Consider the following 24,022-nt stretch of genomic DNA (forward strand, 5'->3'; position numbering starts at 1 on the left):
TCTCCTGAGCAAGTGGTCTGGGTCGCATCTCTCAGATGCACCAGATGATTCAGCGGTCACCTCAGGCCCGGATTTCCCTCCGGTGGTGGCTACAGTCCTCCTCCAATCTCCTAGAAGGCCGGAGTTTTGGGATTCAGGATTGAACCCTACTCACGACGGATGCAAATCTACGGGGATGGGGAGCTGTCACTCAATGGGCATGGTTCCAGGGCAGGTGGTTAGCCCACGAGGACCTCCTTCCGATCAACATTCTGGAACTTCGGGCGATCTACAATGCACTGCTTCAGGCCTCTCCTCCACTCAAGGATCAAGCGATCCAGGTACAGTCAGGCAATGCCACAGCAGTGGTGTATATCAATCGTCAAGGAGGGATAAAAAGCAGAGCTTGCATGCGAGAGGTGTCGAAGATACTCTTCTGGGCGGAACGAAATGCAAGAGCAATGTCGTCAATCTTCATTCTGGGTGTGGACAACTGGGAGGCGGATTTGAGTCGTCACGATCTCCACCTGGGGGCTCCACCATCTGGTGTTCCAATAGATCATCGACCGGTGGTATTGCCCACAAATAGACATGATGGCTTCTCGTCTCAATGAGAAACTTCCCTGGTATTGCTCACGGACCAGGGATCCTCAGGCGAGGGCAGTGCACGCCGTAACGTGGGCCGTAACGGCAGCCTGGGCCGTAACGGCTGGTCTACTTGTTTCCTCCGATTCTATTACTCCCAAAAAGCTAATCGGGAATCAAGGTGTCCAGGCAATTCTGATTGCCTCGGATTAGCCTCTGAGGGTGTGGTACGCTGATCTTCTGGACATGTCAGTCGAAAAACCTTTGGCCTCTACCACGAAGAAGAGAGCTTCTTCAACAAGGACCGTTCGTCTACCCGGACTTACGGCGACTTTGTTTTACGGTATGAAGGTTGAGCGGAACCTTCTAGCTCACAAGAGGCTTTCCAAAAAGGTTATTGCTACCATGGTTCAGGTTAGAAAACCTGTGATGTCAAAACACTATCATCATATCTGGACTAGATAAGTCTCTTGGTGCGAGGAACGCATGTATCAGCCTGCAGTATTTTACTTGGGACGTTTCCTGCAGGCTGGTGTGGATAAGGGCTTAAATCTTGGTTCCATTAAGGTCCAGATTTCAGCCCCCTCCATTTACTTCCAGAAGAAATTGGCAGTATTGCCTGAAGTTCAGACCTTTTTGCAGGGTGCTCGACATGCAACCACCTTTTGTGCCGCCTACGGCACCCTGGGATTTGGATGTAGTGTTGGAATTTTTACAGTCCTCCTGGTTTGAGCCTCTGATGACTGTAGAAGACAAGTACCTCACGTGGAAGACACTGATGTTACTGGCCCTGGCTTCTGCTCGACGTGTTTCAGAATTGGGGGCCTTATCATGTAAAAGTCTGTACTTGGTCTCTTACGAGGACAGAGCAGAGCTCCGGAATAGGCAGCAGTTCCTGCCGAAGGTTGTCTCCGCGTTCCATCTGAATCAACCTATTGTGGTTCCATCCAGTTCAGACTCTTCTGCTCCTCCATTGGATGCTGTGCATGTCTTGAAGATCTATGTCAAGCGCACAGCTCAGGGTCAGAAAGACGGATTCCTTGTTCGTGCACTGATGCACAGAAAAAGGGTTGCCCTGCTTCAAAGCAGTCCATTGCTCGTTGGATTAGGCTTACTATCCAACAGGCCTGCGAGTCGGCAGCCTTACCTTTTCCACAGTCTGAAGGCCCACTCTACCAGATCAGTGGTCTCTTCCTGGGCGGCTGCCCGTTTAGTCTCGGCCCTGCCACTATGCTGAGCTGCTACTTGGTCGGGTAAGAACACATTTGTGAAATTCTACAAATATGATACCCTGGCCAAAGAGGATACCCAGTTTGGGCAGGCGGTGCTGCAGCAGTTTCCGCACGTTCCAGTCCATTCTGGAAGCTTTGGTACGTCCCCATCGTGCTAGAATCCCCCAATATCCCTTATGGATGCTAGAGAAAATGGACTACCGGTAAATCCTTTTCTTGTAGTCCATAAGGGATATTGGGCGCCTGCCTCAGTGCGTGGATTTTTCTGCAGGTTCTTGTTCTATAGTTACCTGTTCAGCTGTTACTGTTACCAGCTATTTCTGCTTGTTGTATGCTAGTGGTGTGCTGGTGTGTAAATCTCACAACCCTTTCTGTTATGTTCCTTCTCTCATATATGTCCTTTCTCCTTCAGGCACGTTTTTACCTATAACTGCCTGTGGGAGGGTGCATAGAGGGGAGGAGCCAGCCCACCCGGTTGAAGAAATTTAAAGTGCACTGGCTCCTTTGGACCCGGTCTATACCCCATCGTACTAGATTCCCCCAATATCCCTTATGGACTGCGAGGAAAAGGATTAACCGGTAGGTATTAAAATCCTAATTTCTCTGACGTCCTAGTGGATGCTGGGAACTCCGAAAGGACCATGGGGAATAGCGGCTCCGCAGGAGACTGGTCACAACTAAAGAAAGCTTTTAGGTCACCTGGTGTGCACTGGCTCCTCCCACTATGACCCTCCTCCAAGCCTCAGTTAGATTTTGTGCCCGGCCGAGGTTGGATGCACACTAGGGGCTCTCCTGAGCTTCTAAAAAGAAAGTATATAATTAGGTTTTTTATTTTACAGTGAGACCTGCTGGCAACAGGCTCACTGCAGCGAGGGACTAAGGGGAGAAGAAGCGAACCTACCTGCTTGCAGCTAGCTTGGGCTTCTTAGGCTACTGGACACCATTAGCTCCAGAGGGATCGACCGCATGGAACTGGCCTTGGTGTTCGGTCCCGGAGCCGCGCCGCCGTCCCCCTTACAGAGCAAGAAGCAAGAAGAGGTCCGGAAAATCGTCAGCAGAAGACATCAGTCTTCACCAAGGTAGCGCACAGCACTGCAGCTGTGCGCCATTGCTCCTCATACACACTTCACACTCCGGTCACTGAGGGTGCAGGGCGCTGGGGGGGGGCGCCCTGAGCAGCAATAAAAACACCTTGGCTGGCAAAAATACCACAATATATAGCCCCAGAGGCTATATATGTGATAATTACCCCTGCCAGAATCCATAAAAAAGCGGGAGAATAGTCCGTGAAAAAGGGGCGGAGCTATCTCCTGCACACTGGCGCCATTTCTCCCTCACAGCTCCGCTGGAAGGAAGCTCCCTGGCTCTCCCTTGCAGTCTACACTACAGAAAAGGGTAAAAAAGAGAGGGGGGGCACTAAATTTAGGCGCAGTATATATAACAGCAGCTATAGGGGACATAACTCAGTTAGTCCCTGCATTATATAGCGCTCTGGTGTGTGCTGGCATACTCTCACTCTGTCTCCCCAAAGGGCTTTTGTGGGTCCTGTCCTCTGTTAGCGCATTCCCTGTGTGTGTGCGCGGTGTGTCGGTACGGCTGTGTCGACATGTTTGATGAGGATAATGATGTGGAGGCGGAGCAGATGCCTATAGAAGGGATGTCACCCCCTGCGGGGCAGACACCTGAGTGGATGGACTTATGGAAGGAATTGCGTGCACGTGTCGACTCCTTACACAAAAAATTTGACGACATGCCAAATGCGGGACAGCCGGCTTCTCAGCTCGTGCCTGTCCAGGCGTCTCAAAGGCCATCGGGGGCTCTAAAACGCCCGCTACCTCAGATGGCAGACGCGGATGTCGACACGGATACTGACACCAGTGTCGACGACGAGTTTAGTCTAATGTCCACTAAGGCCATTCGTTGCATGATTGAAGCAATGAAAGAGGTGTTACAAATTTCTGATATAAACCCAGGTACCACTAAAAAGGGTATTATGTTTGGGGAGAAAAAACTACCCGTAGTTTTTCCCCCATCAGAAGAATTAAATGAAGTGTGTGAAGAAGCGTGGGCTTTCCCTGATAAAAGATTGGTAATCTCTAAGAAGTTACTAATGGCGTTCCCTTTCCCGCCAGAGGATAGGTCGCGTTGGGAGACACCCCCTAGGGTGGATAAAGCGCTCACACGTTTGTCTAAAAAGGTGGCACTACCGTCTCCGGATACGGCCGCCCTCAAGGAACCTGCTGATAGAAAGCAGGAGGCGATCCTGAAGTCTGTATATACACACTCAGGCATTATACTTAGACCAGCTATTGCGTCAGCATGGATGTGCAGTGCTGCCGCTGCGTGGTCAGATTCCCTGTCAGAAAATATTGACACCCTAGACAGGGACACTATTCTGCTAACCATAGAGCATATAAAAGACTCAGTCTTATACATGAGAGATGCACAGAGGGAGATCTGCCGGCTGGCATCTAAAATAAGTGCATTGTCCATTTCTGCTAGGAGAGGCTTATGGACTCGCCAGTGGACAGGGGATGCAGATTCAAAAAGGCACATGGAAGTTTTGCCTTACAAGGGTGAGGAGTTATTTGGGGATGGTCTCTCGGACCTAGTTTCCACAGCAACTGCTGGGAAGTCAGCATTTTTACCCCATGTTCCCTCACAGCCTAAAAAGGCGCTGTTTTATCAGGTACAGTCCTTTCGGACTCAGAAAAACAGGCGTGGAAAAGGCGGGTCCTTTCTGTCCAGAGGCAGAGGTAGGGGAAAAAGGCTGCAACAAACAGCAGGTTCCCAGGAGCAAAAGTCCTCCCCCGCTTCTTCCAAGTCCGCCGCATGACGGTGGGGCTCCACAGGCGGAGCCAGGTACGGTGGGGGGCCGCCTCAAAAATTTCAGCGATCAGTGGGCTCGCTCACAGGTGGATCCCTGGATCCTGCAAATAGTATCTCAAGGGTACAAACTGGAATTCGAGGTGTCTCCACCCCACCGGTTCCTAAAATCTGCCTTGCCGATTACTCCTTCAGACAGGGAGGCTGTGCTAGCGGCAATTCACAAGCTGTATTCCCAGCAGGTGATAATCAAGGTGCCCCTACTTCAACAAGGACGGGGTTACTATTCCACACTGTTTGTGGTACCGAAACCGGACGGTTCGGTGAGACCCATTTTAAATTTGAAATCCTTGAACACATACATAAAAAAATTCAAGTTCAAGATGGAATCGCTCAGGGCGATTATTGCAAGCCTGGACGAGGGGGATTACATGGTATCACTGGACATCAAGGATGCTTACCTGCATGTCCCCATTTACTATCCTCACCAGGAGTACCTCAGATTTGTGGTACAGGATTGCCATTACCAATTCCAGACGCTGCCGTTTGGACTCTCCACGGCACCGAGGGTGTTTACCAAGGTAATGGCGGAAATGATGATACTCCTTCGAAGAAAGGGAGTTTTTTAATTATCCCGTACTTGGACGATCTCCTAATAAAGGCGAGGTCCAAGGAGCAGTTGTTGGTGGGAGTAGCACTATCTCAGGAGGTGCTACACCAGCACGGTTGGATTCTGAATATTCCAAAATCACAGCTGGTTCCGACGACAGGTCTACTGTTCCTGGGTATGATTCTGGATACAGTCCAGAAAAAAGTTTCTCCCGGAGGAGAAAGCCAAGGAGCTATCATCTCTAGTCAGAGACCTCCTGAAACCAAAACAGGTATCGGTGCATCACTGCACGCGGGTCCTGGGAAAGATGGTGGCTTCTTACGAAGCAATTTCTTTCGGCAGGTTCCATGCCAGAATCTTTCAGTGGGACCTGTTGGACCAATGGTCCGGATCGCATCTTCAGATGCATCGCCTAATAACCCTGTCTCCAAGAACCAGGGTGTCTCTGCTGTGGTGGCTGCAGAGTGCTCATCTTCAAAAGGGCCGCAGATTCGGCATACAGGACTGGGTCCTGGTAACCACGGATGCCAGCCTTCGAGGCTGGGGGGCAGTCACACAGGGAAGAAACTTCCAAGGACTATGGTCGAGTCAGGAGACTTCCCTACACATAAATATTCTGGAACTAAGGGCCATTTACAATGCCCTAAGTCAGGCAAAATCCCTGCTTCTACACCAGCCGGTACTGATCCAGTCAGACAACATCACGGCAGTCGCCCATGTAAATCGACAGGGTGGCACAAGAAGTAGGATGGCAATGGCAGAAGCCACAAGGATTCTCCGATGGGCGGAAAATCACGTACTAGCACTGTCAGCAGTGTTCATTCCGGGAGTGGACAACTGGGAAGCAGACTTTCTCAGCAGGCACGACCTCCACCCGGGAGAGTGGGGACTTCATCCAGAAGTCTTCACGCTGATTGTAAATCGATGGGAACGGCCACAGGTGGACATGATGGCGTCCCGCCTAAACAAAAAACTAGAGAGATATTGCGCCAGGTCAAGGGACCCTCAGGCGATAGCTGTGGACGCTCTAGTGACACCGTGGGTGTACCAGTCAGTTTGTGTTCCCTCCTCTGCCTCTCATACCAAGGGTACTGAGAATAATAAGAAAACGAGGAGTAAGAACAATACTCGTGGTTCCGGATTGGCCAAGACAGCGTGGTACCCGGAACTTCAAGAGATGATCTCAGAGGACCCATGGCCTCTGCCGCTCAGACAGGACCTGCTGCAGCAGGGGCCCTGTCTGTTCCAAGACTTACCGCGGCTGCGTTTGACGGCATGGCGGTTGAACGCCGGATCCAGAAGGAAAAGGGCATTCCGGAGGAAGTCATTCCTACGCTGATTAAAGCCAGGAAAGATGAAACTGCAAAGCATTATCACCGCATATGGCGGAAATATGTTGCTTGGTGTGAGGCCAAAAAGGCCCCAACAGAGGAATTTCAACTAGGTCGATTTCTGCATTTCCTACAAGCAGGAGTGACTATGGGCCTGAAATTGGGCTCCATTAAGGTACAGATCTCGGCTCTGTCGATTTTCTTCCAGAAAGAACTAGCTTCACTACCTGAAGTTCAGACGTTTGTGAAAGGAGTGCTGCATATTCAGCCCCCGTTTGTGCCTCCAGTGGCACCTTGGGATCTCAACGTGGTGTTGAGTTTCTTAAAATCACATTGGTTTGAGCCACTTAAAACCGTGGATCTAAAATATCTCACGTGGAAAGTGATCATGTTATTGGCCTTGGTTTCAGCCAGGCGTGTGTCAGAATTGGCAGCTTTGTCATGTAAAAGCCCTTATCTGATTTTCCATATGGATAGGGCGGAATTGAGGACTCGTCCTCAGTTTCTCCCTAAGGTGGTATCAGCTTTTCATTTGAACCAACCTATTGTGGTGCCTGCGGCTACTAGGGACTTGGAGGATTCCAAGTTACTGGACGTAGTCAGGGCCTTGAAAATTTATGTTTCCAGGACGGCTAGAGTCAGGAAAACTGACTCGCTATTTATCCTGTATGCACCCAACAAACTGGGTGCTCCTGCTTCTAAGAAGACTATTGCTCGCTGGATTTGTAGCACAATTCAGCTGGCGCATTCTGCGGCTGGACTGCCGCATCCTAAATCAGTAAAAGCCCATCCCACAAGGAAGGTGGGCTCATCTTGGGCGGCTGCCCGAGGGGTCTCGGCTTTACAACTTTGCCGAGCTGCTACTTGGTCAGGGGCAAACACGTTTGCAAAATTCTACAAATTTGATACCCTGGCTGAGGAGGACCTTGAGTTCTCATTCGGTGCTGCAGAGTCATCCGCACTCTCCCGCCCGTTTGGGAGCTTTGGTATAATCCCCATGGTCCTTTCGGAGTTCCCAGCATCCACTAGGACGTCAGAGAAAATAAGATTTTACTCACCGGTAAATCTATTTCTCGTAGTCCGTAGTGGATGCTGGGCGCCCATCCCAAGTGCAGATTGTCTGCAATACTTGTACATAGTTATTGTTAACTAAAGGGTTATTGTTGAGCCATCTGTTGAGAGGCTCAGTTGTTTTCATACTGTTAAACTGGGTATAGTATCACGAGTTATACGGTGTGGCTGGTAGGAGTCTTACCCGGGATTCAAAATCCTTCCTTATTATGTCAGCTCGTCCGGGCACAGTGTCCTAACTGAGGCTTGGAGGAGGGTCATAGTGGGAGGAGCCAGTGCACACCAGGTGACCTAAAAGCTTTCTTTAGTTGTGCCCAGTCTCCTGCGGAGCCGCTATTCCCCATGGTCCTTTCGGAGTTCCCAGCATCCACTACGGACTACGAGAAATAGATTTACCGGTGAGTAAAATCTTATTTTTGAGGTAATATCTGAAAAAACTTTTACCTTTTTTTTTTTTTTTTTTTTTTTCAATATCATAATCAACTGTTCCTGGTTTATTTAACCATACAATGTGGAGAGAATTATTTCTAGCTTTTAAATTGCATATTTTCATTGTTTTATATGCAAATGAATTGAAAGCCTACCTATATTTTTGTTCAGCGAAACAGCTCTAATATGAAGTACTAGATCACAAATAAATTATTTTTCCTCTTGGCAAAATAGAGCACTTCAACTCATTTAATAATGCCAGCATCTTGTACTTGTGTTTACTTTTGATGTTTTAGTCCATCTTTTCATGGACTTTCCTTTCTCATACTCTTAGCTGAGCCATTAAGATAAAAGTTGTGTACGTACTCTTGTCATTAAATTATATTAGAATTGTCTCAAACTCAGATATTGGTATAAACAGCTATCAGCTGTTCAAATAATGTGAATAGCAGATAGCTGCTTTTAACAATATGTGAGTTTGTAATTTAATGACGAGTACATATACAACTACTATGAACACTAATGTGCAGATTATTTCTCTAAACATCTCTTTGCGGGTGACTATGGTTTAGGGAAAGAATCTGCGCATTAGTGATGGTAAAGTCTGCGGTGTTAGTAACCTTGCAGCGAAGGACAATGAAGCATTGGAGCCAGGGGTGGTGGTAGGGGTAAGTAATTTAATTTCAGGTATAGTGTTACTGGGACGAAGTTGTTAGCCGAGGTTAGCAAGTTCAAAAATATACAAAGCCCAGCTGTACATAAGAGAACGCTCAAGATACAGCTTAGCATTGTATAATGGCATCAAACGGCTGACTTTGTATAGTTTATAACACATATGAGAATTTGATACTTTGCCCTAGATAAGGTTTAACTTTTCATTTGGCGTTGCATATGGCTTTTCCTATTGCACATTGCTCAGTTTTTCATACATGCCGTTGGAATAGGCCAATGTTTAGTGGTCTATTATCACTACAATGAAGGATTAGGACTGTTAACATGCAAAGTGGTCTATTTAGTGAACTGGCCATGTGATGGTTTGCTTTGTATGCTGGTCTATACTTTGCATGTTATGTTTTATGTACTATAAAGGATTGTTTTTGGATACTAGCAGCAAACGGTCGGCTAGTTCGGGCCTGACTGTATAACTGTGAGTTGCATTATATGGATGGGTGCCTCTTAATTGTTGTAACCAGTTATTTTCTTTTCTTGTCAGGACTGGCGGAGCTTTGGATCAATACCAATGCAACCAGCTCATCAAAAAGACTGTTTTGCCAATTACCTGGCCTGTAATTTTCCAGAAGTAAGTGTTTGGATCAGTATCATGAGAAACATATTTAATAAATGTTCAGATACACATCAAAATAGCAAATATACAGTAGCATCGTTTGTGACTGCATCTCTTTTGTGTTGCAGTCCCTACTGGGGCTGGTGGTGAAATCGCTCACACTTATCTAATAAAATACAACTCAAAAACAGTTTGCAACAAAAAAGAACTCTAAGACTTCACTAATTAAAGACTTTCTGTAAGTTTTATTACACAACAAACAGCTAAGTAAGCTGTATAAAAGCACTTCAGCACTAGTCTTTAATTCAGCCTCAATCTGTTTGAGTAAACAGATTTATTTTTTTATGCAAAATTTCAAACATATATACAGGGGATACGGTCGTTAGGTCGACAAGTTTTTTTTTTTTTTACAACTTTTTTTTGTTTTGTTTTTTTGGACTTTTTCATACTTGACGATCCACGTGGACTACACTTGGGAACAGTAACCTGTGCCGAGCACAGCGGTAGTGGAGCGAGGCACCTTGCCCGAAGCATGGTGATCCATGCGAGGGGACACTGTGCATTAATTGGGGTTCCCCGTCACTTTACGAAGAAAAACGACACCAAAAAAGTCCAAAAACCCATGTTGACCTATTGTTCCTATTGATCTAATGCATGTCGACCTAAAGACTGTCGGCCTAAGTTGAGTCGTCCCATACCCATAATATACAGTATATGTATGGAGATAGAGAGATAGCTAGATAGATTTTATCCTATATAATAAAAGGCCAACGCTGCCCCTCATCTCTGGGGGGGGAATTTAAGTGTTGTGCACGCCAGCAGCCACTTCATATTTGTAGATAGCACCTGGCAAAGCATTTCAAGTGTTGCTCTGTTAGCGCTGGCGGCTGTGCGCGTCCCTGACAATTATTGTTGTGTTCCGTTATTTTGACTTTGCTTTATGTGGCTAAATCCAACCTCTCTGTGCGCGATAATGTTCCATCATTTTGATGGCTGGTAACTAGTTCCAATATAAACAGGATCAGTAATACATTTCTCTATCATCCATAAGGGATACTAGGGACACTTAGTACGATGGATATAGATGGGGTCCAAAGGTGCTGATTCACTTTAAATTCTTCAAACAGGTTGTGATGGCTCCTCCCCTCTATGCCTCCCCCGCAGCCCAGTTTGGAAAAATGTGCTCTAAGGAGAGGATGCACACTCTGGAGCTCCAGAGGATTTTTTCTTCAGTTTCTTTTAAAAGTTTTATTATTTTCAGGTAGGCTGTTGGGTAACAGCCTACCTGCACTGGGGGACTCTGGGGAGTGGGACCGACACCGGCCTCCTAGAGGTGCTGAGTCGGATGCTGCTGACAGGACAACGGTCCTGGGGGTCAGTGTACCGCAGGCATTGTGCTTACGTGCACACACCCGCAGCGCGTCACACAACCCCAGCACAGAGCCTGAAGATCATAGTGTGAGTGCTGCTGGGGGTCCCGCTAGCGAGGTCCACACGGTCCTTGACGCGAGGCGGGCATATGGACTCCATAGCAGAGTGGCAGCACCAGTGTAATTAAGTGTTGGGAACTCTTTTTACTCAGGATAGGGGACATTGCCTGTATAAATAAGCATGTAACGCCAGCGCCGTTACAGGGGCGGCGCTACCTCAGAGCGGGACCAGCGGCTTCAGTGCTGCAGCAGGACAGCCTGCTCCTCCAGAGGATACTAAACAGCCATACACTGGTATAGGGGTGTAGTTAAGGGGGAGAGCCTGCTGTGGAGACCTCTTACTGGGCTCCTCACACATTATACAACCATATTGCCTGATTTCTATATTCTAAATTGTTAGTTACAGGCTTGTGCTGGTCCCTCCTCTCTGAGTCTCGCCACACATACTGGGCAGGCTTGCTTGTATCTGTGTGTCTGTGCGTGGGTGTTAATGTTCCCTGTCAGCATTGTGAAGAAAGCCGTGTGTAATGTCTCACTCCAGGTATTCTCCCTCCCCTGCATATTCTCTGATGTGTGAGCAATACAGTCAGCCTTCACAGGACAGTGGGGCTTCTGGGTGTGATTTACAGGAACCAGCTTTGCTAAGTTCTAATAAAACTATGTTGGCTGACATGTCCAATGAGTTAACTACTACTAGAGAGGAAAGGCAACAGTTACAATAGTCTATGGCTGCTCTGACTAAAGAGAGGACAGAGGGCGGACGTGTAACCCCTTCAACACATCCATTACCCCAAAAACAGGGGTTACCTGTTATCCTCTCTGAATCCGAGGAGGAGGTATCAGAAGTGGAAGAGAGGGAGGAGCTGGAATCGACTACTGAGGTGGATGATTCCTCTCCAGCGTAGGGCGTAGAGTCACTTATACTTGCTATTAGTTATTTTTTGCATATTCCTGGGAATGAAGCGGATGATCTTTTCAGGGAGCCATAGGCTGCTCCTGACAAGAAATTCCAGTGACAAAGAAATTGGCTGCTGCTTTTCCTTTTGCTCATGAGGGGCGGAAGATCTGGGGAGACTCCCCCTGCTATAAATGCTTCGGTATCACGCCTGTCAAAGACTGTGCTTCCTGTACTGGGGGCTACTGCCTTGAAGGAACCTGGGGACAGAAAAATAGAAACAACTTTTAAGTCTATTTATGTTGCTGCTGGAGCCTCCCAAAAGGCCTGTTAATACATATTGCAGGCTGTTGGGTGACTCATGCCATTCATACCTGGGCAGGTAACCTGCAGAAGGGCCTAACTGCCGGGGGGAGGGGGGGGGGAGAATCTGCCAGTTTCCTCTGTGAAACAATAAAAGGCATTGGCATTATAAATGCTTGTACTTCTGCCATGGTGGTTTCTGCACACAGGGCGTTGTGGCTTCGTCAGTGGGTGGCGGATGCAGAGTCCAAATGGAGTGTGGAGGCCTTACCCTTCACAAAAGATTGGCTATTTGGAGGTGAGTTAGACACTTAGATTTCGAAGGCTCTCGCTGGAAAATCCACGGTCTGCAGCTCCACCGGCTAGACGCTCTTACACGGGACCTTCACTGCAGCCCTTTCGGACTACAGGGTTTAAGGGAAAAGCCAGAGGTGCTTCAAATGTGGCAAGAGGCTCCAGAGGTAAGTCATGTAAGCCTACTACCACAGGATCTCATGACCAGGGCATCAGCTCTGTTTCCTTAAAACCTTCAGCATGACGGCGTCCCTCTGCCCATGGGGGAACCTCTGGGTGGGAGCTTGTCTGAGATTCTTCAGCCTCATTTGGAGAAGCTCCTGCCAGTATGCTTGCGTAAAAGACCTCATATCCCATAGCTATAAACTGAAGTTCGAAAGTTCTCCACCTCAGGTTTTTCAAATCTGGCTTACCGGCTTCAGAGGACATGTGCCTTACGCAACAGACCATTCAAAAATTGGTTCGGACCCAAGTCATTGTTCCAGTGCCACTTCAGCAACGGGTGAGGGATGATATTCCAGGCTTTTTGTGGTACCAAAAAACAGATGGTTCAGTGAGGCCCATTTTGAACCTCAAATCGTTAAAACCATATCTGTTCAAAATGGAGTATCTGAGGGCAGTGATCTCAGGTTTGGAGGAGGGGGAGTTCTTAGTCTCTCTGGACATTAATGACGTGTACCTCCATATCCCAATATAGCCGTCTCATCAAGCCTACCTCAGGTTTGCTCTGCTGGACGAACACTACCAGTTCCAGGCGCTACCCTTCGGCCTATCCACGGCTCCAAGGGTCTTCACAAAAGTGATGGCGGAAATGATGTTCTAACGTGAACATTGTCCCCTACCTGGACGATCTGTTGATAAAAGCGATATCAAAAGGAACAACTGCTGGACAGTATCTACTGCATGACATCCCTCTTGTCACGTCACGGTTGGATTCTAATCTTCCAAAAATCCCACCTCGAGCTGACCCAGTGTCTCGGGATTATCTTGGACATAGTGGCTCATAAGGTCTTCCTTCCTGCGGACAAGGCAAGGACGCTTCGGGGTTTAGTTTGAGTGGTTCTGCGGCCAAACAGGGTTTCGGTACATCTTTGCACCCCCCTGTTGGGAAATATGGTGGCCTCCTACGAGGCCATTCAATTTGGCATATTTCATGCAAGGACATTCCAACTGGATCTCCTGAAGAAAAAATGGTCTGGTTCGCATCTGCAGATGCACCAGGTCATAAGTCAATCACTGCAGGCCAAGATTTCTCTCCTGTGGTGGTTGCAACCCTCCAACCTCCTGAAGGGTAGGAGCTTCGGGATCCAGGATTGGATTCTCTTGACCACGGACGTGAGCCTTAGAGGTTGGGGAGCTGTCACCCAAGGGACACCGTTTCAGGGCCAGTGATCAAGCCACTAAGCCATTCTTCCAATAGATATACAATGCTCTGCTACAGGCGTCTCCTCTGCTTGTAGGTGAAGCCATTCAGGTTCAGTGGGACAACGCCACGACTTTGGCATACGTCAATCGTCAGGGAGGGACAAAAAGCAGTGCCTGCATGTGGGAGGTATCCAAGATACTCCTCTGGGTAGAAAGGAATGCATGGGCAGTATCGGCCATATTCATTCCATGAGTGGACTACGGGGAGGCGAACTTCCAAAGTCGAGAGTGGGGTCTCCATCCGCAGGTATTTCGACTAAGTACAGATCAGTCGGGCTGTCTGCAGATCGATCTGATGACCTCTCGACTCAACAACAAGCTTCGGTGCTATTGTTCCAGGACAAGGGACCCTCTGGCGGTGGCAGTGGACGCGCTGACAATGCCATGGGTTTACCGGATGGTGTACCTGTTTCCTCCTATTCCATTACTCCCCAGAGTTCTAAAAAGAATCAGAAGAGAGGGAGTTCAGGCAATTCCCATTGCCCCCGATTGGCCCAGACCACTACGGGAGGGTCTTGAGCAAGGGCTGTTCGTCTACCTGGTCTTACAGTGGCTTCGTTTAACGGCATGGCGGTTGAGTGGAACCTTCTAGCTGAGAAGGGATTCCGGGTAAGGTTATTACAATCATGATTCAGGCCAGAAATGCTGTCACGTCGAAGCAATGCCACCATATCTGGAAACGATACGTCTCCTGGTGTGAGAGCAGAAAGTATCCGGCCGCGGATTTCAAATTGGGGTGCTTTTTGTAGGCTCGTGTGGGTATTATGGGCCTGTGGTTGAGCTCCATAAAAGTTCAGATCTCAGTCTTGTCCATTTTCTTTCAGAAGAAATTGGCTGCTTTGCCTGGTGTCCAGACATTCCTACAGGGTGTCCTTCGCATCCAGCCTCCTTTTTTTGTGCTGCCCACGGCACCTTGGTATTTGAACATGGTTTTGACCTTTCTGCAAACCCTCTTGGTTTGAACCACTGATGTCTGTTGAGGAAAAGTTCCATAGTTGGAAGACTGTTATGCTCTTAGCTTCAGCTAGGTGCGTTTCGGAATTTGGAGCTTTGTCCTGCAAGAGTCCCTACCTGGTCTTTCATGAGGACACAGCTGAGCTCAGGACTCGTCAGCAGTTCCTGCCTAAGGTGGTTTCTGCATTCCACCTGAATTCCTATTGTGGCCCTGGCGGCTTCGGCCACTTCCTCAATTCCTGAGTCCTTGGGTGTGGTGCGAGCCCTGAAGATCTCTATTAAGAGGACAGCTGCTGTATGCAAATCGGATTACATCTTTGTCTGATGCTCACAAGATGGGTTGTCCTGCTTCAAGCAGTCGATTGCCCCGTTGGAATAGACCGAGGAACAGGAAGACCCGCCAAAGCATAGGCCTGTTGAATAGTAAATTCAACAGGCCTATGCTTTGGTGGCCTTTCCTGTTCCTCGGTCTATCAAGGCTCACTCTACTAGGTCGGTGGGTTCTTCCTGGGCGGCTGCCCGTGGTGTCTTGGCTTTGCAACTATGCCGGTACGCTACCTGGTCAGGGACAAACATGTTTGTCAAGTTCTACAGGTTTGATACCCTGGCTACATAGGATGTCCTATTCGGACATACATGCTGCAGGCGTCTCAGCATGTTCCCACCCGTTCTGGGAGCTTTGGGACGTCCCCATCGTACTAAGTGTCCCCAGTATCCCTTATGGATGATAGAGAAAATAGCATTTTAATTACCTACTGGTAAATACTTTTTCTCGTAGTCCATAAGGGATACTGGGCGCCCACCTCTGTGCTTCGACCTTTCTTGCAGGTTTTGTTTTTGTGACATTACTTTGATTCAGCTGTTGATGTTTCTTCTTTCACTGGCTGTTGCTAGTTTGTTTGGTTCTTCTGGGTGCTGGTTCATTAATTGCACTACTTTTTTGTATTGACACGTTTCCTCCTCTTAAGTTTGTCCATCTCCTTCAGGCACAGTTTTCCTAGACTGGGCTGTGGGGGAGGGCTTAGAGGGGAGGAGCCAGCACACCCGGTTTGGAGAATTTTAAAGTGCATCGGCTCCTTTGGACCTCATCTATACCCATTGTACTAAGTATCCCCAGTATCCCTTATGGACTCCGGGAAAAGGATTTACTGGTAGGTAATTAAAATCCTATTTCTTTTTCATCCACTAGGGGTCACTGGAGTACTCTTGGGATATGGACGGCTTTAGCAGAACAAGGCACTGAATATTTAAATTTAGTAACTCTCCTCCCCTCCATATTCCCAGAGTACCTGTGTTTTTTCTGTGCTCACAGCACTGACGCTGCTTGTGTGGATCTCCCACACTTACTTTGAATATTTTATTTTTCATTTTTGCTTTTTATTTTCTCAACTTAAGCACTTCCCTTCCCAGTTTAGCAAGAAACTTGGGTCCGGGATAGTGCCCGCTGCACCAATGCAGCGCATGGCATGTTGGTCCTCACAAAGAGCACCCTCACAGCCACACGCAGCTCACTCACTGACCTGCAGGAAGAGCTCGACGGAGCTTACTGAAGAAGCCCCGTCATAGCCCTCAATACTGGAGACAAGGTATGCTGGTGGGACGGGGCTGTCGGCTCACACTGCCGCCGCGTTGTGTGGGGTGTTCTTTTCACCGCCGCTGTTTGTAGGCCGCCCGACCCAGTCGCTGTACGGGGCTCAGCGCCAGCCACATCCGCTTCCAGTAAGCGCCCGCCATGAGCCGCTCCTCCGCCGCTCACACCCGCCGGCCGCACACCAGGACCGCTCTCCACTACAGCGCTCCCCGGCTCCCTGCACCCGATCTCCGGCTTCCGGATACCCGCTCCCCGGTAACTGCTCCCTGCTAAGACAGCGGTACACGGGGCACAGGGGGAGGGGGAAGAAGCTGCAAGGGGGGGAAGTGGCGGCATGCGTAACAGCAGCAGTAATATAGAGGCTGCCTGGGTTATAGCAATAATTACATAGGCTGTTAAGCCTATTTCTCTAACGTCCTAAGTGGATGCTGGGGACTCCGTAAGGACCATGGGGAATAGCGGCTCCGCAGGAGACTGGGCACATCTAAAGAAAGCTTTAGGACTATCTGGTGTGCACTGGCTCCTCCCCCTATGACCCTCCTCCAAGCCTCAGTTAGATCTCTGTGCCCGAACGAGAAGGGTGCACACTAGGGGCTCTCCTGAGCTTCTTAGTGAAAGTTTTAGATTAGGTTTTTTATTTTCAGTGAGACCTGCTGGCAACAGGCTCACTGCATCGAGGGACTAAGGGGAGAAGAAGCGAACTCACCTGCGTGCAGAGTGGATTGGGCTTCTTAGGCTACTGGACATTAGCTCCAGAGGGACGATCACAGGCCCAGCTTGGATGGGTCCCAGAGCCGCGCCGCCGGCCCCCTTACAGAGCCAGAAGGCAGAAGAGGTCCGGAAAATCGGCGGCAGAAGACGTCCTGTCTTCAACAAGGTAGCGCACAGCACTGCAGCTGTGCGCCATTGCTCTCAGCACACTTCACACTTCGGTCACTGAGGGTGCAGGGCGCTGGGGGGGGGCGCCCTGAGACGCAATAAAAACACCTTGGATGGCAAAAAAAATGCATCACATACAGCTCCTGGGCTATATGGATGCATTTAACCCCTGCCAGAATCCATAAAAAAAGCAGGAGAAAAGTCCGCGAAAAAGGGGCGGAGCCTATCTCCTCAGCACACTGGCGCCATTTTCCCTCACAGCTCCGTTGGAGGGAAGCTCCCTGTCTCTCCCCTGCAGTCACTACACTACAGAAAGGGTTAAAAAAAGAGAGGGGGGCACTAATTAGGCGCAGTATTAACTATACAGCAGCTATAAGGGGAAAAACACTTATATAAGGTTATCCCTGTGTGTGTATATATATATATATATAGCGCTCTGGTGTGTGCTGGCAAACTCTCCCTCTGTCTCCCCAAAGGGCTAGTGGGGTCCTGTCATCTATCAGAGCATTCCCTGTGTGTGTGCTGTATGTCGGTACTTTTGTGTCGACATGTATGAGGAGAAAAATGATGTGGAGACGGAGCAGATTGCCTGTAATAGTGATGTCACCCCCTAGGGGGTCGACACCTGAGTGGATGAACTGTTGGAAGGAATTACGTGACAGTGTCAGCTCTGTATAAAAGACAGTGGTTGACATGAGACAGCCGGCTACTCAGCTTGTGCCTGTCCAGACGTCTCATAGGCCGTCAGGGGCTCTAAAGCGCCCGTTACCTCAGATGGCAGATATAGACGCCGACACGGATACTGACTCCAGTGTCGACGGTGAAGAGACGAATGTGACTTCCAGTAGGGCCACACGTTACATGATTGAGGCAATGAAAATTTTTTACACATTTCTGATAATACGAGTACCACCAAAAAAGGGGTATTATGTTCGGTGAGGAAAAACTACCTGTAGTTTTCCTGAATCTGAGAAATTAAATGAGGTGTGTGATGATGCGTGGGTTTCCCCCGATAACGACGGATAATTTCTAAAATGTTATTGGCATTATATCCTTTCCCGCCAGAGGTTAGGGTGCGTTGGGAAACACCCCCTAGGGGGGATAAAGCGCTCACACGCTTGTAAGGGCTCTACCTTCGCCTGAGATGGCCGCCCTTAAGGATCCTGCTGATAGAAAGCAGGAGGGTATCCTAAAAGGTATTTACACACATATTGGTGTTTATACTGCGACCAGCAATCGCCTCAGCCTGGATGTGCAGTGCTGGGTTGGCGTGGTCGGATTCCCTGACTGAAAATATTGATACCCTAGATAGGGACAGTATATTTCTCTATCGTCCTAGTGGATGCTGGGGTTCCTGAAAGGACCATGGGGAATAGCGGCTCCGCAGGAGACAGGGCACAAAAAGTAAAGCTTTAGGATCAGGTGGTGTGCACTGGCTCCTCCCCCTATGACCCTCCTCCAAGCCTCAGTTAGATTTTTGTGCCCGGCCGAGAAGGGTGCAATCTAGGTGGCTCTCCTAAAGAGCTGCTTAGAAAAGTTTAGCTTAGGTTTTTTATTTTACAGTGAGTCCTGCTGGCAACAGGATCACTGCAACGAGGGACTTAGGGGAGAAGAAGTGAACTCACCTGCGTGCAGGATGGATTGGCTTCTTTGGCTACTGGACATTAGCTCCAGAGGGACGATCACAGGTACAGCCTGGATGGTCACCGGAGCCTCGCCGCCGGCCCCCTTGCAGATGCTGAAAAGAGAAGAAGGTCCAGAATCGGCGGCAGAAGACTCCTCAGTCTTCTTAAGGTAGCGCACAGCACTGCAGCTGTGCGCCATTGCTCTCAGCACACTTCACACGGCAGTCACTGAGGGTGCAGGGCGCTGGGAGGGGGGCGCCCTGGGAGGCAATGTAAACCTATTTTTTGGCAAAAAATACCTCACATATAGCCTCCGGGGGCTATATGGAGATATTTAACCCCTGCCAGAATCCGTTGAAGAGCGGGAGACTAGCCCGCCGAAAAAGGGGCGGGGCCTATCTCCTCAGCACACAGCGCCATTTTCCCTCACAGAAAGGCTGGAGGGAAGGCTCCCAGGCTCTCCCCTGCACTGCACTACAGAAACAGGGTTAAAACAGAGAGGGGGGGCACTAATTTGGCGTTAGAAATATATAAAAAAGATGCTATAAGGGAAAACACTTATATAAGGTTGTCCCTATATAATTATAGCGTTTTTTGGTGTGTGCTGGCAAACTCTCCCTCTGTCTCTCCAAAGGGCTAGTGGGTCCTGTCCTCTATCAGAGCATTCCCTGTGTGTGTGCTGTGTGTCGGTACGTGTGTGTCGACATGTATGAGGACGATGTTGGTGAGGAGGCGGAGCAATTGCCTGTAATGGTGATGTCACTCTCTAGGGAGTCGACACCGGAATGGATGGCTTATTTAGGGAATTACGTGATAATGTCAACACGGTTGACGACATGAGACGGCCGACAAACAATTAGTACCGGTCCAGACGTCTCAAAAACACCGTCAGGGGTTTTAAAACGCCCATTTACCTTAGTCGGTCGACACAGACACAGACACGGACACTGAATCCAGTGTCGACGGTGAATAAACAAACGTATTCCTTATTAGGGCCACACGTTAAGGGCAATGAAGGAGGTGTTACATATTTCTGATACTACAAGTACCACAAAAGAGGGTATTACGTGGGATGTGAAAAAACTACCTGTAGTTTTTCCTGAATCAGATAAATTAAATGAAGTGTGTGATGATGCGTGGGTTCCCCCCGATAGAAAATTATTGGCGGTATACCCTTTCCCGCCAGAAGTTAGGGCGCGTTGGGAAACACCCCTTAGGGTGGATAAGGCGCTCACACGCTTATCAAAACAAGTGGCGGTACCGTCTATAGATAGGGCCGTCCTCAAGGAGCCAGCTGACAGGAGGCTGGAAAATATCATATAAAAGTATATACACACATACTGGTGTTCTACTGCGACCAGCGATCGCCTCAGCCTGGATGTGCAGAGCTGGGGTGGCTTGGTCGGATTCCCTGACTAAAAATATTGATACCCTTGACAGGGACAGTATTTTATTGACTATAGAGCATTTAAAGGATGCATTTCTATATATGCGAGATGCACAGAGGGATATTTGCACTCTGGCATCAAGAGTAAGTGCGATGTCCATATCTGCCAGAAGATGTTTATGGACACGACAGTGGTCAGGTGATGCAGATTCCAAACGGCACAAAGGTGTATTGCCGTATAAAGGAAGAGGAGTTATTTGGGGTCGGTCCATCGGACCTGGTGGCCACGGCAACTGCTGGAAAATACACCGTTTTTACCCTAAGTCACATCTCTGCAGAAAAAGACACCGTCTTTTCAGCCTCAGTCCTTTCGTCCCTATAAGAGTCATATTTGCCCAGGGATAGAGGAAAGGGAAGAAGACTGCAGCAGGCAGCCCATTCCCAGGAACAGAAGCCTTCCACCGCTTCTGCCAAGCTCTCAGCATGACGCTGGGACCGTACAGGACCCCTGGATCCTACAAGTAGTATCCCAGGGGTACAGATTGGAATGTCGAAACGTTTCCCCCTCGCAGGCTCCTGAAGTCTGCTTTACCAAGGTATCCCTCCGACAAGGAGGCAGTATGGGAAAAAATTCACAAGCTGTATTCCCAGCAGGTGATAATCAAATTACCCCTCCTACAACAAGGAAAGGGGTATTATTCCACACTATATTGTGGTACTGAAGCCAGAAGGCTAGGTGAGACCTATTCTAAATCTAAAAAAATTTGAACACTTACAAAGGTTCAAATCAAGATGGAGTCACTCAGAGCAGTGATAACGAACCAGGAAGAAGGGGACTATATAGTGTCCCGGGACATCAGGGATGCTTACCTCCATGTCCCAAATTTGCCCTTCTCACTAAGGGTACCTCAGGTTCGTGGTATAGAACTGTCAGTTTCAGACGCTGCCGTTTGGATTGTCCACGGCACCCCGGGTCTTTACCAAGGTAATGGCCGAAATGATGATTCTTCTTCGAAGAAAAGGCGTCTTAATTACCCCTTACTTGGACGATCTCCTGATAAGGGCAAAGTCCAGGGAACAGTTGGAGGTCGGAGTAGCACTATCTCGGATACTGCTACAACAGCACGGATGGATTCTAAATATTCCAAAATCGCAGCTGATCCTGACGACACGTCTGCTGTGCCTAGGGATGATTCTGGACACAGTCCAGAAAAAGGTGTTTCTCCCGGAAGAGAAAGCCAGGGAGTTATCCGAGCTAGTCAAGAACCTCCTAAAACCAGGAAAAGTGTCAGTGCATCATTGCACAAGGGTCCTGGTAAAAATGGTGGCTTCCTACGAAGCAATTCCATTCGGCAGATTTCACGCAAGAACTTTTCAGTGGGATCTGCTGGACAAATGGTCCGGATCGCATCTTCAGATGCATCAGCGGATAACCCTATATCCAAGGACAAGGGTGTCTCTCCTGTGGTGGTTACAGAGTGCTCATCTTCTAGAGGGCCGCAGATTCGGCATTCAGGATTGGATGCTGGTGACCACGGAGGCCAGCCCGAGAGGCTGGGGAGCAGTCACACAAGGAAAAAATTTCCAGGGAGTGTGATCAAGTCTGGAGACTTTTCTCCACTTAAATATACTGGAGCTAAGGGTAAATTTATAATGCTCTAAGCTTAGCAAGACCTCTGCTTCAAGGTCAGCCGGTATTGATCCAGTGGGAAAAACATCACGGCAGTCGCCCACGTAAACAGACAGGGCGGCACAAGAAGCAGGAGGGCAATGGCATGATGGCGTCCAGTCTGAACAAAAAACGGGACAGGTATTGCGCCAGGTCAAGAGACCCTCAGGCAATAGCTGTGGACGTTCTGGTAACACCGTGGGTGTACCAGTCGGTGTATGTGTTCCCTCCTCTGCTTCTCATACCTAAGGTACTGAGAATTATAAGACGTAGAGGAGTAAGAACTATACTCATGGCTCCGGATTGGCCAAGAAGGACTTGGTACCCGGAACTTCAAGAGATGCTCACAGAGGACTTATGGCCTCTGCCGCTAAGAAGGGTCTTGCTTCAGCAAGTACCATGTCTGTTCCAAGACTTACCGCAGCTGCGTTTGACGGCATGGCGGTGGAACGCCGGATCCTAAGGGAAAAAGGCATTCCGGAAGAGGTCATTCCTACCCTGGTCAAAGCCAGGAAGGAGGTGACCGCACAACATTATCACCACATGTGGCGAAAATATGTTGCGTGGTGTGAGGCCAGGAAGGCCCCACGAAGAAATTTCAACTCGGTCGATTCCTGCATTTCCTGCAAACAGGAGTGTCTATGGGCCTCAAATTGGGGCCCATTAAGGTTCAAATTTCGGCCCTGTCGATTTTCTTCCAGAAAGAATTGGCTTCAGTTCCTGAAGTCCAGAAGTTTGTCAAGGGAGTATTGCATATACAACCCCCTTTTGTGCCTCCAGTGGCACTGTGGGATCTCAACGTAGTTCTGGGATTCCTCAAATCACATTGGTTTAAAACCAGTCAAATCTGTGGATTTGAAGCATCTCACATGAAAAGTGACCATGCTCTTGGCTCTGGCCTGGGCCAGGCGAGTGTCAAATTGGTGGGTTTTTTCTCAAAAAAGCCCATATCTATTTGTCCATTCGGACAGGGCAGAGCTGCGGACTCGTCCCCAGTTCTCTCCCTAAGGTGGTGTCAGTGTTTCACCTGAACCAGCTTATTGTGGTGCCTTGCGCCTACTAGGGACTTGGAGGACTCCAAGTTGCTGGATGTTGTCAGGGCCCTGAAAGTATAGGTTCCAGGACGGCTGGAGTCAGGAAAACTGACTTGCTGTTATCCTGTATGCACCCAACAAACTGGGTGCTCTTGCTTCTAAGCAGACTATTGCTAGTTGGATGTGTAATACAATTCAGCTTGCACATTCTGTGGCAGGCCTGCCACAGCCAAAATATGTAAATGCCCATTCCACAAGGAAGGTGGGCTCATCTTGGGCGGCTGCCCGAGGGGTCTCGGCTTTACAACTTTGCCGAGCGGCTATTTAGTCAGGGGCAAACACGTTTGTAAAATCCTACAAATTTGATACCCTGGCTAAGGAGGACCTGGAGTTCTCTCATTCGGTGCTGCAGAGTCATCCGCACTCTCCCGCCCGTTTGGGAGCTTTGGTATAATCCCCATGGTCCTTTCAGGAACCCCAGCATCCACTAGGACGATAGAGAAAATAAGAATTTACTTACCGATAATTCTATTTCTCGGAGTCCGTAGTGGATGCTGGGCGCCCATCCCAAGTGCGGATTATCTGCATTACTTGTACATAGTTACAAAAATCGGGTTATTATTGTTGTGAGCCATCTTTTCAGAGGCTCCGCTGTTATCATACTGTTAACTGGGTTCAGATCACAGGTTGTACAGTGTGATTGGTGTGGCTGGTATGAGTCTTACCCGGGATTCAAAATCCTTCCTTATTGTGTACGCTCGTCCGGGCACAGTATCCTAACTGAGGCTTGGAGGAGGGTCATAGGGGGAGGAGCCAGTGCACACCACCTGATCCTAAAGCTTTACTTTTTGTGCCCTGTCTCCTGCGGAGCCGCTATTCCCCATGGTCCTTTCAGGAACCCCAGCATCCACTACGGACTCCGAGAAATAGAATTATCGGTAAGTAAATTCTTATTTTTTGCCTATAGAGCATTTAAAAGATGCATTTTTATATATGCGTGATGCACAGCGGAATATTTGCCGACTGGCATCAAGTCTAAGCGCGTTGTCCATTTCTACCAGTAGAGGGTTATGGACACGTCAGTGGTCAGGTGATGCGTATTCCAAACGGCATTTGGAAGTATTGCTTTATTAAGGGAGGAGTTATTTGGGGTCGGTCTTTCAGACCTGGTGGCCACGGCAACAGCTG

The 24,022-nt window shown here is 48.8% G+C and overlaps 1 protein-coding gene across 1 annotated transcript in view; it reads left to right on the forward strand.

Moving 5' to 3' along the window:
- Window positions 1–24,022, forward strand: part of ZCCHC8 (zinc finger CCHC-type containing 8) — a 238,495-nt gene that overhangs the window by 149,295 nt on the left and 65,178 nt on the right. The window contains exon 12 of the mRNA XM_063964450.1: window positions 9,277–9,363. Within this exon, the coding sequence (XP_063820520.1) occupies window positions 9,277–9,363 (87 nt within the window). The remainder of the gene's footprint in view (window positions 1–9,276; window positions 9,364–24,022) is intronic.

This window comes from Pseudophryne corroboree, chromosome 1 (genome assembly GCF_028390025.1).
Source record: "Pseudophryne corroboree isolate aPseCor3 chromosome 1, aPseCor3.hap2, whole genome shotgun sequence".
Classification (NCBI taxonomy): domain Eukaryota; kingdom Metazoa; phylum Chordata; class Amphibia; order Anura; family Myobatrachidae; genus Pseudophryne; species Pseudophryne corroboree.